At 42.9% G+C, this 14881-nt stretch overlaps 2 protein-coding genes and 1 long non-coding RNA gene across 6 annotated transcripts in view; 1 reads left to right on the plus strand and 2 right to left on the minus strand.

Moving 5' to 3' along the window:
• Nucleotides 1-4670, plus strand: part of LOC120811696 (phosphoenolpyruvate carboxykinase, cytosolic [GTP]) — a 12493-nt gene extending 7823 nt beyond the window's left edge. For 2 of the 3 annotated variants that reach the window (XM_040167304.2, XM_040167305.2), the window contains exon 3: nucleotides 3217-4670. In XM_040167304.2, coding sequence (XP_040023238.2) covers nucleotides 3217-3686 — 470 coding nt within the window. In that variant the 3' untranslated portion in view covers nucleotides 3687-4670. Of the gene's footprint in view, nucleotides 1-1398; nucleotides 1439-3082 lie in introns of those variants that run through there. The other variant, XM_078095708.1, reaches the window with a different exon arrangement.
• Nucleotides 1-8756, minus strand: part of LOC120811741 (vascular cell adhesion protein 1-like) — a 23080-nt gene extending 14324 nt beyond the window's left edge. The window contains exons 1-5 of one of the 2 annotated variants that reach the window (XM_078095687.1): nucleotides 8602-8756; nucleotides 7882-7957; nucleotides 7145-7522; nucleotides 6095-6397; nucleotides 5740-6000 (exon numbers count right to left, since the gene is read on the minus strand). In XM_078095687.1, the coding sequence (XP_077951813.1) occupies nucleotides 5740-6000; nucleotides 6095-6397; nucleotides 7145-7522; nucleotides 7882-7945 (1006 nt within the window). In that variant the 5' untranslated portion in view covers nucleotides 7946-7957; nucleotides 8602-8756. Of the gene's footprint in view, nucleotides 1-5739; nucleotides 6001-6094; nucleotides 6398-7144; nucleotides 7535-7881; nucleotides 8086-8601 lie in introns of those variants that run through there. The other variant, XM_078095686.1, reaches the window with a different exon arrangement.
• On the minus strand, nucleotides 5311-5704 carry LOC120811708 (uncharacterized). The gene is made up of 3 exons (XR_013454010.1): nucleotides 5564-5704; nucleotides 5435-5474; nucleotides 5311-5334 (listed from the first exon to the last, which is right to left on the minus strand). It is a non-coding gene; the product is annotated as an uncharacterized LOC120811708 (long non-coding RNA).
• Nucleotides 8757-14881: the final 6125 nt, after the last annotated feature.

Here is a 14881-nt window from a genome sequence, read left to right on the forward strand (position 1 = left end):
TATTTTCGCAAAGAAAAACATATTCCGTGCGCGCAGTTTACTCAGGTGCCCTCGCCACAAACTGGTTTTCTGCGCGCAGGCAGCCGTTGCTGCGCTCTCTCCACCTCTTCACTCTGCGCTCGCTCGACTTGCAGCAGCGTTACATTTGTGCCACAAAACCAACCAATCAGAGAATTAAAGAAGGTCCATTGTGATTGGCTGTTGGTCTCCACTGCTGAGTACTGATTTATGCCTGCAGGTGGCAGTAATGTGTTCTATAAGATGAAGTGCATTCCCTAGAGCAGGGGTCTCAAACTCAAATCAGCTGCGGGCCAGATGCAGCCCACTTCAACCGAACGCGGGCCAGACTAGCGTCCGAACGGCATGGTCGACAATAACACAACTTAACACTCACTTTCAAAAGCAGTCATTGAACCCCACCCTGGGGGATCGGTCCGAATGAGACTACAACACTAGTCCTCCTTTAACTCAGCGGGGGAGACCTAAGGTCATGTGACCGTGGAATTCCTTTATAGCCAAACGTGAAGTTACGTGAATCGAAGCTGCGTAGTAATGGACGGAGACGCTCGTCGGTGACGTCAGATGCTTCATGTGTTGTTAGTGTGAGTCGTAAAGGAAAACGTTATTAAACGAGCGATGCTAACGGTTAGTCACATGATCACCTGCGCGAAAGAGGGCAGGAAACTGAATTTCACCCTCCTGCTCTCTGCACCTCGGCCGACACACACGACCCGCCCCCCATGTCAGTCACATGCATGCCACGTTCACTGGACAAGCACACAGTAGGAAACCAGAACATCATAACATGTCCCACACAGCAGCTGACAGTGGGGTTACAGTATAAAACTTGCGGGCCGCACTAACACTACACTTTCATATTAAGGATGGGGCGACAAAATATCGTCCCGAGGGCCGCAATTGGCCCGCGGGCCGCGAGTTTGAGACCCCTGCCCTAGAGGAAGAGGTACTTTCCTGACCTGATAATTTATCCCACTGCGCATGCGTGAATTGTGTTAGAAAAATTGACGTAATTAACAACAAACAACTAATTAACGCCGTTAACGCGCTATTTTTGACAGCCCTAATAATTACACAATACAAATGACAGACTTTGCCTGCCTATTGCCAACCTTGTTAGAGGAAATCAAATTGAAGTGCTCCCACATCTCGGAGCGACCTCTCTGCCACAGGTTCCATTGTAAATTTGCTCTTTGCTACTACTACTACAACAACACTGACTTTGACTGTATCAAACCGACAAGCCCTGTTTTGAGCCCATTTGAATCAAATTGAAGCGGTCACGTGACTGTGCGCCGGAATGAAGATTCGGACGTCACTGATCACGTGATCAGCAGCGAACGAACCGAGCACCGATACATTTGCTTCGCCGTGCACTGGTTCATATTTCGACACAAGCTTCGAAGCAGGAGGGTCGGAGGTAACAACACTACTGCTTTGGCTTTGGGGTCTGCTTTGGCCAAGTTCACCCTGTCTGGGGTCTGCTTTGTTTTACCCACATTGCTAATTTTTGCGTGTTTCGCTGTGGGCCTCCTAACTGGGTCAAGACATATTTTAACTGTGTACAAGAGACAGGCCGTACTTATTAGTTATTTTGCTTATTTGTGATTTCGTTAAGCTTTGGTTAAGCCGTTTGTCGATATTTTACTAGTATAGTTTTTGCGTAAATGTAATTATTTTCTCTTTTCTTTCTGTTTTGGCTTAGTTTTTTAGTGCAAAGTGCAAATCAACATGTAGCCTCACAAGCTTATAATCAAATTCATTTGAATAATGCTTCAGCAGTCAATATTTTGACATCACAGAGCCAGCAGTTGCTCTTCATATCTTCTTCACGCAATCAACCGTGATCGTCTCACGCGCACATCCGCAGCGGCGTGTAGAACTGACTCCTCCGCTGTGGTGGAAGGTTTCTTGTGCCACACGTCTGGCTACGAGGTGACTGGCTTTCAGGTCGGATTCAGAGTTGCGAGTCAGTCGGATGACCGACCTTTTCTGCATCTGTAGCCCATTTTCCTTTCTTTTAAAAAAATCCGCCGGCTGTTTGGTTTCCATATGCCGCTTTAATTTCGACGGCTTTGGTGCTTCGTTGTTGGTCCAAACTCCACACTGGGCTCTCTCCTTATACACCTCCTTATTACCTCCGTTTATACATCCGTACTTAATGAAGTCAGGATTGTATTGTTGGGCACCACCTTCCTCTTCATTTTTTATTTTAAATTTCTAATGACTTTCACTTACAGACCAGCTTGGCGGCTGTTGGTCTTTTTTCTGCTTATTGGAGCTGTTTAAACAACTGACGGACGCGTTACCGCCACCAAGTGGTGGGAAGCAAAAGAACGTCTAATGGATAAATAACGTCAATATCTCCGGTCTCTTCAATTTGTACCCTATGGTTAAGAATCACTGAAAATATACAATATGTTTGATTCATAATAGAGAAATTATTCTACTATTTAACCACACAAACTATGATTTTACCACTGGTCCTGATCACACTATCAAACCTGTATGTCAAGTGTCTCCACGTTTGTTTTCGTGACTTCCTGTTTTAATTTGGCAATTAACTCTCGTTTCAGGTTCCTTGCTCTTCCTGATGTGTCACCAGACTGATTGTCTTCCTGATTCCTGATTGTGTCCGCCTGTTCCCGCTTCCCCCATGTGTTCATATAGTCGGCGTCTCCCTTTGTCTTGTGCCAGTGTGTCGTCCTACGTCGTCATGCCAGCCAGTGTCCAAGATCCATAGTCATAGTTTCTCTAGTCTCGTGACCACAGTTTTACCTCGTTCGAGTGATTTTTCTTTGTAGCTCTTTTTTGTTCCACCGTCAGGTCTCAGTTAGGTTTAGATAAGTAGCTTTGTTTTCCTCCTTTTGGAGTGACCTTATTTTTGGATCTGTTAGTACTCTGTACTATGAATAAACTGTCATCCTATACACCTGCTCTGCGTCTGAGTCCCGCTCGGTTCTGACACACACATGTTATAGTTTCAAACGCTATAGGCGCTATAGGCATGCTTTTCTGCTTGAATTAAACGTGCATCAAATGTGTTCAATGATTGACTTTGTAGGAGTCCCTCTGGTGTACGAGTCTTTCTATTGGCAACGCAAAGTCTTTATTGGAGCTTCTATGAGGTCTGAAGCCACGGCGGCTGCTGAGCATCACCTGACCTTCTACTGCTAAAGCCCCTTCTTCATTCTCCAGGCAAGGTGATCATGCACGACCCCTTCGCCATGCGGCCGTTCTTCGGTTACAACTTCGGCGACTACCTCGCTCACTGGCTGAGCATGCAGACCCGGAAGGCCCCCACTCACCTGCCCAAGATCTTCCACGTAAACTGGTTCAGGAAGAACCCGGCGAACGGCGCCTTCCTGTGGCCCGGGTTCGGCGAGAACGCGCGCGCCCTGGAGTGGATCTTCAAGCGCTGCGGCCGGGAGAGGGAGGAGGAGGCGGCCAAGAGGAGCATCATCGGCTGGCTGCCAGAGGATGGCGCCATCGACACCAAAGGTCTGGGCAGCGATGTGGATATGGGGGCCCTGTTCGACGTGCCCAGGTCTTTCTGGCAGAAGGAGACGAAGGAGTTGAGAGCCTACTTCTCCCAGCAAGTTGGAGCCGATCTCCCTGCTCAGATGGAGGCGGAGCTTAAGGCGCTGGAGGAGCGAGTGCACAAGTAGAAGCCCACAGACAGGAAGTTCAATCAGGAACAGGCCGGTGGTCGCTGAAGACTCAGGATGCAGATTGTTAAGGTGCACTCAGAAGTCACTGGTTAGGTTTACACACACACACACACACACAGCTTAGATCCCTAATCACACTTATTGGTTTTACTCATGTAAACATGAACCCTGAGTCCTGAGGACCAGGTTGGGATTTGGCTTAGAAACATCTGACCCCTATTTGGTTTTTACAAGAAGTTTGTGAACTGAAATGCAGGTTTTAGAGAGTTCTAGTACTCGCTGCTCAGTCAAAGATGGTTCGTGTCAGTATTTCAATTGTTTGAATTTCAATGATCTGATAAATGGAAAGCTCCATTTAAATAAAATAAAAACAATAGCCAGGCCGTTAACTTTGTGTGTGTGTGTAAAATAATCACAACCAGTGACTCACATCTTTCTCTTTTATGAAGGGAAATCTGTTAGGAATAGAAATGTCAGAGATAAAAAGTCTACATTGCAGATACTTTGGATGTGACTTTCCACTAATGGATGCCGGTGGGAGGAGGGAGGTTTGTCCCAACATGAAGGTCAGATTTCTCAGACGTTGAACATAAAGAAGCTAATGTCACTAAAACACAATCAACACAACCTTGTTGTGCCTTTGAGACGTTAAACAACTCAACTTTTGGGCTGCTAATGTTTTCATGCTGAAACCCAAAGATGATCTTTTGAGAAAAGTCACACAGTTTTAACCTTTTTTTAAAGTGTATTTTAGCACCAGATCTTTTATTATACAATTGACTGAGTCTCAGGAAAGGCCCTTTCTATTTTTCGTTAAGCTTTGCATTCAAATAAATTAATAAAAAGACCATAAAGTGGGAATTGTTTTGCATAATTCATTCTGACACTTGTGTAATGTTTGTGATTTAAGCTGTATGATTTTCAGAAGATGTTTACACACCATACGTGAAATTATGGACCAATAAATGCAACTGGGATTAAGTCGTGTATATGGTTTTTATTACGTAATTGTCTTTTGAAGAAGAAATAGTATAATAAAACATGGTTGATGCAAAATATGTGAAAAAAAACTTCATAAAGTTTAATGAAGCCTTGTAAAAATAAAAACTCAATTCCAAACATAAAAAGTTAATATTATAGCACATATTGATGTATGAACAGCGCTTTTACAATATTTTTCTATTTAGAGCCGTGGGACATTTATTTGTACTCATCTGATAAAATAAAGGTGTAAAAAAAAGTATTAATTGCTAAAACGATCTGAGCTGCAGGGTGTGGATGTTTGAAGTTCCTCTTTAACTGTAAGCAGTGAAGATTATTTTCTCACGATTCTTTTTCTCCATAAACTGACAGATGAAGCTAGTTATTTATGTAAAGAGCATCTTAACAATAAAACTCAAATGTGACCACAAGAAACGGCTCATTTTCTCTTCACTTGAGCGTAGAGATCCTCTGGGACGTCAGCAGTCCGTGTGACGTTGTCTGCTGCCTTGGACACTTTGACCAGCGCATACAGCGTGTCCTCCTGCTGTCCACCGTCCTGCTCCGAGACCGAGGACGGTCCAGATCTGAGCCCCGAGAAGTTAATCTCTCCATAGTGGACGTCTCCTTCTTCTGTTGTCACTGTCTCTCCAACAGGCTGATTCTGCATAAAAGAATAAATGAAGCAAACAGGAAGTGATTGTGGAAGCAGCTTGATTCCAAATAATTACAAAACCACACAGAGTTGTTTGGTGTGTTCTCACCTGACTCTGATGTGCAGTTGGATGTGGAGACTTCAAACGCCTGCAAGAAAAAATGTTGGGTCTAATACACAGAATACCAAAAAAAGACCACATGTCATTGGAGACACATTCTTTAATGATGCTACTGACCAAACAAAGACAACCAGGCCGATGAGCACGATGATCCCAAGGATTCCCCCAAGAACTGCACCCAATGGAAGATGATCAACTTCACCTCAAGACAAGATGGAAAAAACAACAGTGACTAAATGAAGACACTATGGGAATGTAACAATATTGATTGCTGAAGTACCTTTATTAGTTACCTCCTATAGTCAGATGGATCTCTGAGGATGTTTGATCACCAAGCTGATTGGTGGCCACACAGTAATAAACTCTTCCATCAGTGACATTGAAGCTGTAAAAGTCTCCTTCAGATACTTTGATTGGTGCATCTCTGCTGGTCTTGAACCAGGTGAAGCGGCTCACAGGAGGTTTGGCTCTGCTGGAGCAGGTCAGGATCACCCGGCTACCTGCTGACACCCGACCTGATGGACAGATGGACACCGAGGTGTTCTTGGGAGCATCTGAGGAACATGTGACATTAAAACGTTATGCAGCTGACATCGTGTGAACACATGAATCATCGTATGCTGACTGGATCAAAGAACAAACACTCACATGAAACACTGAGAGTCTTTCTCTCCTCTGACGTCTTTACATCTTTTCCTTCATTCACAGGATATCTGGCAGAACAGTTGATGATGAATCCATCTTGTTCATGTGACAGAGTGATGCTCTTCTGGATTCTAGTTGTGAAGGTTCCATCTGTGTTTTCCTCCATCATGAGGTGAGAGTCTGGTTGGTTCCAGGTGAGTTGAGGAGGAGAGTGTGGACAGGGAGTGGAAGCTGAGCAGCTGATAGAGACAGACTCCTTCTCCTTCACATCACCTGAGATCTCAATCCTGGGCTTTGGAGGAGAATCTGTGGTTTCAAATCAGATACAGATTGTACACTGAAAAAAGAGCAACAAGACTTGAGTCTACAGTCTGTGATGAAAGTACTCTTCTACATTTGAGAGCATTTTTTAAAAACTTATTCCAAGATCAGATGTTTGATTATGAATAATTTATTGAATAATGTGTTTGTTGTGTTCTGATGTTTTCTGAATGTCAGCAGATTCATTGACATTTCTCCTCTGAACGTCTCACATGGCTTCATTTAATAATTGCACTACTTCATAATGAAGCAAAGATTAGAGTCCAATATATATATATATATATATATATATATATATATATATATATATATATATATGTATATTACTCATATGTGCCGCAGAACCTTTTCTCTCTTCTTTTCCCACCAATCACCTCATGACCCCTCAGATTGAACTTGTGACCCTTTATAGGCAAAAATAAAATGTTAACTTGCTAATTAATGTTGTCAAAACGCTGATGGTAAACAGTCAAAAAATTGTTTAAAACTTTTAAAACTGTTCGTTTTTCCAGCATTAGTGCAAAGGTCGGCATGTTCAGGAAGCTTTCTCATGGGATTCTTAATAGTAGTAAACAAAAACATAAATTCATATCCAGGAAATGTAAACATTTCAATCCCTGGTTGGTGTCTGTAGATATTTATATTCACATTAAAAGTTTGAATAAAACAGAAACAAGTAGATGCTAAGTAATAACATCTCAGATTGTTTTATGAAAAACAAAAGTCTCTTACCATTAACTGTTATTTGAAGAACATCACAAACAGCTGTTGCCAGAAGTGGCCGGTTCTCAACCCTGAAGTAGTATGTGTCTGTGTATGTTGTTTTTAAACTGGAAAATAAAGTTGTGCAGTTTTTCTGACTCAAGTCTCCAGTAAAACTCATCGGATATGTGGAAACTGTCCCACTACTGTTGAAAATCACATTATTTGGATGTTGGCCAAAGTTATTTATAATCCACACTCCAAAGGTTGTTGTTGTGCTGTTGAATTCCAGTCCTTGTTTAACACTGAAGTTACATGGAATTTGCAAAAAAGATCCAGTCAGTGCTTCCATCTCTTTTGGTGCAGTGATGAATAGACCTGAATCCTCAGAACAATCAGCAGAAGCACCTGTGAAACAAACTAATGATTAACAGTGGTGATTAAAATGTGTAAAAACACAACAATAACATGAACACAAAGAGAAAAATACTTCAGCAGTAATGTTTTGTGTTGTTTGTTCTTTTTTTCCCTGAACAGTTTTTGTGTTGATTCATCTTTTTGGTTTTACAACTTTCCCCCACAAGGCCGAGCCCAGTGGGACCAAACCCGTCTCTGTCTCCAAATAACTACGTCACTTTTGTCTCCGTGATAAAAGAGCTCAGCAGGAAAACACAGATTGTAACATTCACATGAATTTAGGTTGAAATGATATTTTCCAAACAGTAAATGATTGAAGTGAAACACAAGTGAGTGAAGATGAAGCTCACCTGAGAGGAAGAAGACACTGTGCAACACGATGGCTGTCACCATCCTAACAGACTGGTCGGCCATGACACTCACCACCTGATTCACAAACACAACATCAGTGTTCTAGGAAGCGTTCAACATGCTGTGTGCAACCACAAGTTCCTGTGTGTGAAGAGACCACAGCTCACAAGTCTGTGGACGAGTACGACTCTGAGTGTTGGATGAGAATAAAACTATGAATGTCTCCCTCTTACCAAAGAAGCCTACGTCCATAACAGAGGGACAATTAGATCAAGTGCAGGTCTTTGTTTTAGCAGAGTTCTCCCCTTAACTGCTCATATCCGTGAGTCTATATCATCTTTATGTATCACACACATCACAATAATAATAATGTAGCATTAACAGTCAGTGACTTGAGTTTAGTCACTGTGAATAACTCTGAGTCTCTGTTGCTCTGCATTACAGGACTGATGAACCTGAAACACTTTGATTGTGTTATTACAATTTAAGCTTTAAATAAATGACTTTAGCTAAAACATTTCCTCATTCAGAGTTTCTACTTCCTCTTCAACTCAAGTATTTATTCAAATTTTGCACACTCTCACTGCATCGATACAACAGGCATTCGGTAAACTTGTTTGTGAATAATTTGAAAGAAATCTCTTGTAACTTGATGATATTTCAATAAAAAAGGATTGTATATCCATAAAAATGAAGTATTGAAGGTGACATTAACTTACATTGAGTGAGTGTTTCTTCTTCAGTGCAGTCTGCTGTCCGACAAGTTCAATGCAGAAGTCACAGGTCTTTGAACCAAGATGGTCTGTGAGAGGAAGGAGGAGGAACTGGGAGGTGGAGACAAATATCACTGCTGGTCTTCCTGCAAATGGCAGATAAAATATAATTCACACACACTTGTATTGTACTAAAACCACAACAAAACTGTCTATTAATTCACCAGCCAATGATTAAATAAAATGTATTTAACTTAAGAAAAGGCATTTTGATTTCAAGCTGATGGTGGCCACACAGTAATAAACTCCTCCATCATTAAAGCAGTAAAAGTCTCCTTCAGAAAGGAAAACGTGTTGATTAAATAATGTTTTGGGGCATCGGGTCATTAATCTGTTGTTTTTGAATGAAACGTCTCTTACCTTTAACTCTTATTTAGAAGGAATCACAAACAGCTGTTGATAGAAATGAACGGTTCTAAACCCTGGAGTAGTATGTGTCTGTGTATGTTGTGTTTAAACTGGAAAATAAAGTGGAGCAGTTTTTCTGACTCAAGTCTCCAGTAAAACTCATCGGATATGTGGAAACTGTCCCACTACTGTTGAACACCATATTATTTGGATTAAGGCCAAATTGAGGGTCATTTTTAATCCACACTCCACTCCGTTGTTGTTTTGCTGTTAAATTTCTCTCCTGATTTAGGGCTGGAGTTACACTTTGCAAACAAGATCCCTGTGGTGGAAATTTGAGCGAATAAAGGGAGACCTACAAAGAGAAATTTTTCTTTGTATATTTACAGACTTCTGCGCAAAACGACTGAGCCGAACAGTTCACAATCAACCAACTGCTCTGGAATCGGTACCGAGAGGATCCCAGTCAGGGTTTTTATATGCTTGAAGACAGTAAATCAATGATCATCATCAGAGGGAGACAATTAAATGATACAGAGATGTTCAGAGAGGGTTTTTCAGTCTCTTTTCCTAAGGACAAGTGGATCAATTATATGAGTTGATCCACACAGTTCAGGTTTAGCTGGAAAAGAGTTCTGTGGGACCTTCCATTATACAAGTGATTTGGTGGAACTCAGCACAACCAATTAACCGATAAGCCTTTCCATCACAGGCAAAAGGCTCGATGGGACGCAAGTTCAACATTTCCAGTTCCGTAGCTGTGCATCGTGTGCCCCAGATGACATGGGAACAGGTTCAATAGTGGTGCAGTTCACTTTCCCTCTACATCTCCCCCTTCAGATCATACAGGATAGATAGATAGATGAAAATAAAAAAATAAAAATAATGGCCATAACACATTACAATATATAACAGTGCACAACATCATGGTTAGAATCATTTACCATTGTAAAAAGATTCACCAGGCATGAAAGAAAAACCTGTTCACGGGAAAAAAATAAGGAAGAAATCCCTCAAGGAAGCATTGGACAGAAATCAGGTTGATCATCACAGTACTGTTGTCACATTATGGAATGATGTAAAAGATGTACAATACAGTCGAATCATGTTACAGAAATAGTTGAAACGCACATACATGTTATCATAAGCATGGGAAAATCAAAACACAAGTGAAGGAAATGAGTAATAGTAATTAAAGTAATATGCCGTAAATGGTTACATATTTCACAGCACACATCAGTGATATCACGTCATCAAGATTTAAGATAACACGTCATCAATCCTTCTGTCTGGCCTCTGTGTGCGACCTTTGTAGTTCGGTTCCTCTGATGTGTTTGATTGTAGCTTAGCACGCTACCTTCTGGCAGCTCCAACAGTTGGTTGGTGTTCGTCAGGTCCCACGACACGTTCGTTGGTAGCTTAGCACGCTACTTGTCGGCAGCTTCAATAGCTTCAATCACAGCGGTCTGGCTCATCAGGAGAACCTAGAACGGACCTGTGAATCGCCGCTGCTTCCAGTGCGTCCTCCTGAAGTCTTTACTCACCACCCAGTCGCCAGGCTTGATGCGGTGTTCTAGCGTGTCAGCTGGTGTGGGCAGCGTGGCTTTTACCTGTGAATGGAGAGCTGGAAGAGAAGCCGAGAGGCCTACGCAGTGATTCAACATGCAGTCATCATAGAGTTTGGAGTCTCGAGAAGTAGCACCTGGTCTAAGCCCTATGTTTCAACAGCACCTCTGCTTTGTGGGTGATAAGAGCGATGATATTTGAGGTCATAACCAAGAAAATCAGACATTTCCTTCACAGCTTGGACGCATGAGTTTCGTGGGGATCCCCCACCGGGGAAGGATTTCTCTGAGAAGAAACTTGGCCACTGCACCTGCATCCTGTTTTGAGGAAGGACAACTTCAACACATTTGCTGAACCAACACCAAACAATATTTCTTTCCTTCACAAGTTGAGAGTTTTAAATCCTCTGATAAACCAATTGGCATTTATAGCTGTGTTCATCCCTCCCTGTTAGGGTCCCTATCTGTTTATCTGCCTCCCCGTCTGTGCTTTTGTTTTGTTGTTTTTTGTCAACCTAGAGTTTCCACCCCTGGGTTCTGCCTCCGGTCCCGCCCCTCTCTCAATAGCTCAGCTGTGGCTCCTTCCGGGGATCACCAGTGACGGGCATGAAGGCTCCTGAGTTCAGAGGCTCATCGTCAGTCCGTCCCAGTACCCAGGCTGGTCTCAGGTGCCGTTGAATGTCGCTATCAGACGTAGCCAACCAGTTTGCTTGTTTTTGCTTTTTGTCCTGCAGTGTCAGACCCGCGGAGTACCACGGAGTACACGTGACTCGTTTTAATCCAACTCTGGTTATGATGTCGGACCTCTGGTATCCACACTGGAATCCTGCCTTATCCCCCCAGGCCGCAAGACATTGGTGGAGAAGTTGTTCACTTCCCAGGTTGTATGGGAAATAAAATCATTGGCTACAAATCAAACTGCTGTGCGTGTGCATTTGGGTCCACCAACCACACCCCCTAACACTCCCTTGCCCACGGGTCTGTTCCATGTGCTAGCTTAGCATGAAATGGAAAGGCAGCCTGTGGGAAACACTGCTTTGAATCAGGCAAACCAAATTTCTTTTCAAAAATGTGGCTCCAGCTTTTGCCCACAGCGCCTTCTGTGCAGAAGTAACTAGTGGTTGGATGGTGGGGACCTACTGAGATGAGCATCACATTTCATCACCATCCTGGCAACATTATAGCATTCAAAAGATCTGAAATAAGGTGATGATTAGCTACAGGTTTCCAGAGGAGGTGAGGAAACCTCTGAGTCGCCAAATGGCACCAAAGTCACGGACCACTCCAAACGCATAACGAGAGTTTGTATAGATGTTGGTTGTTCTGCCCTCGGCGTGTTTAAATGCCTCGTGAGTGCTATTGACTCTGCAGCTTGTGCTGAAAAATTAGATGGTGATCCTACAATAGCATGTTGGGTGACAACAGCAAAACCTGTTTGATTGTTGCCCGTCTTATTTCTTGATGCAGAACCATTCACAAACAACTCAAGGTCAGCGTTTGGGAGAGGTGTGTCTGAGAGATCAACCCTTGGCAAACACTCACCCAGAATCTGCACACAGTCATGAAAAGTTTCTGTGTTATCGCCATCTTTCTGTGTCGGGAGAAGAGAAGCAGGATTTAGACTGGAACAGCGTTTCACTGTGACGTTGGGCATTTTCAACAATGTGGTGTGACATCTCAACCACCGCTGCGCTGACAAGTGAGATGTCTTTTGTGTGTGTAGAATGTGAGCTAAAGCATGCGGAACCATGAGGTCGGAATATCCTACTAAATCTCTAGAGGCTGCAACTGCCTTCTCTGCAGCTGCTACAGCTCTGAGGCAGAGGGGCAGGCCTGCTGCTACTGGATCCAGTTTTGTAGAAGAAAAACAAGCAACAGGTCTGCGTTTATCCCCATGTTTCTGACACAGGACAGAGGTAGCGTATCCACCCCTTTGGTCGACAAATTGGACCAATGGCTTGTTTGGATTTGGTAAGCCAAGAGTATTCTCAATACTACGGTTCAATTCTACAAAGGCCTTCGTTGCTTCTGGGGTCCAGGTTATTTTGCATCGAGCTGTCAATTGTTTGCCATGGACAGTTCTAAATAGTTAAGGATCCACTGTCTGCAGTATGACGTCATTCCTAGGAAACACTTGTTTCTTTGTTTTTGGCGTTTTGGAGAGGGAATATCCCGCTGCTGTGATCAGATGTCCCAGATACGTTATTTTTGTCTGGACAAGTTGAAGTTTAGAGCTGGCTTTGTGACCATTGTTAGCCAGAAAGGTCAAAAGTGCAACTGTGTCTTGTTTTGCATGCTTCTTCTGAGGGCCTAGCCACCATGAGGTCATCCACATGTCGTCATCTAACCTGATGCATTCTGCTTAAGAAAAGGCTGCGAGCGGAGAGCCTCCCATAACATTTGGGCGTTCCATACCAATGTGGCAACTGTTTTAGTCCATCCATCCATCTTCAAAGCACTTATCCGTCACACAGCGTTGCAGGGGGGGGGGGGGGGCTGTGCGAGGAAGCCAGAGCACCTGGAGGGAACCCACGCAGACTCCACACAGAAAGGCCACTGGGTAGAGTTGAACCCACAACCTTCTTGCTGTGAGGCGACAGTGCTAATCACCACACCACCGTGCCGCCCATTATCGGTTTTAGTGAACTAAAAAAAACATTTTGCGTGAGTCTGCGCCTTTGTACATGATATTACTTCTTTATTCTTTAATGGAATATCTTATGCAATCCTACATTGTCTCATCCCTCGTACACATAACATATTCTTTGAGTTGAAAATGGAATTTCCTAATGAATTTTATTGCAGAAAGTTGTACTTCACAAGTGAGAGTACTGCAGTGTCTGACTAAACAATTTCCCCTGTTCTTAAGTTCTCAGAATGTATTGAGAGTGTTAGATACTCCCCACTTCTTCTTATTCATCTGTTAGAGCCACAAAGCGAAATAACGGTTTCTCACCTCACTCAGAGTTGCACCACCCACTAAACATGTGGAAACATGACAAACAAACTGCCACGGTGAGAGGCAGATACTTTTTATTTTGGTCGTCTTGTACTGAATAAAATGTCCTCCTGAAAATGATTATTGATGCATTATTAACTGGACTCCTGCTCTTGTGCATTCAAATTTATTTCAATAATTGTCTAGTTTTGTCATTTTAGAAACAACAGTTATGACATGAACTGTTCTGTAAGATTACATCAAATATGAAACCATATTCTCTCCAGGCTTACAGGAGGATGTGCGCTTCTTTCCTATTTACGCATTAATTAATTATTCTTTAAGGTCCATCTTGTTAAAATGATGCTCTTGCTTCTACAAAGTGTAGATGTTGTGTGTTATTTTTTACTTTGAGTGAGAAAGTGGTGTTCATCAATAATCTGCATGCACCTGTGGACCAGGTGATCTGATTTGTGTGTGTGTGTGTGTGTGTGGATAGATGTGATTATTTTTATTTCTTATTTTTATTTCCTTATTTTTTTATCTTATTTTATTTTTGGGGAGGGAGGGGCATGTTGGGAGAAAGAAAGTGTCTGATTCACACTCCGGGGCAGAAGGTGGCAATAATGCACCAATAAGATGGATGCCAACTAAAAACCTTAACCCGTGAACCAAAAAAAGAAGGAGGAGAGGCATTCAGCAGCTGGAGCAGCACTGAGTAGACGCACACAGCTGGATTTTATCAAAGGATTGTGAGCAGTGTTAAGAGTGTTAGGCAGAGGCAGGGTGTCGGCAGCAGCTGTATTCGCTTCCAGGTGGTCCGTCCAGTGCTCATTTAAGTGTTTTTTGTGTCCCAGAAGCTCACTGGTATGGCTGCATACTATTCTCCACCTGATGCACTCGATGTCCACCGCTGGTAACTCTCGTGGTATCGTTGATCCCTCTGATCCACGCTGATTGTCCGAAACGGCCTGACCGGGCAAAGGATCATTGAGCAGCAGCACTACACCAGCCAACCTGCCAGAGACCACTGCTGCTTTGCCTTTGGCTAAATTCACCCTGTTTGGGTCTGCTTTGGCTAAATTCACCCTTTTTTGGGGTCTGCTTTGTAGTGATGGCAAAGTGAAGCTTTCCAGCCAATTGTATCGGAAAAAGGTTCATTGATTCAGTGCATCGCAAACTATGATGACCTCTGCTGTTGAAAACCTATAGTGCATATGTATCAAATAGCCTACCAGTATATTTTGACCCAGTCTCTGTGGGTTGAAAATGATTATGAAAAGTTGAACCAATAAATCATCTAATAAATACATGGATTCCTATATACAATTTAAAATACCAGTGATTCCTACTGCATGTGCAGTTCATAGCAGTC

This window comes from Gasterosteus aculeatus, chromosome 21 (assembly GCF_964276395.1).
Source record: "Gasterosteus aculeatus chromosome 21, fGasAcu3.hap1.1, whole genome shotgun sequence".
NCBI lineage: Eukaryota > Metazoa > Chordata > Actinopteri > Perciformes > Gasterosteidae > Gasterosteus > Gasterosteus aculeatus.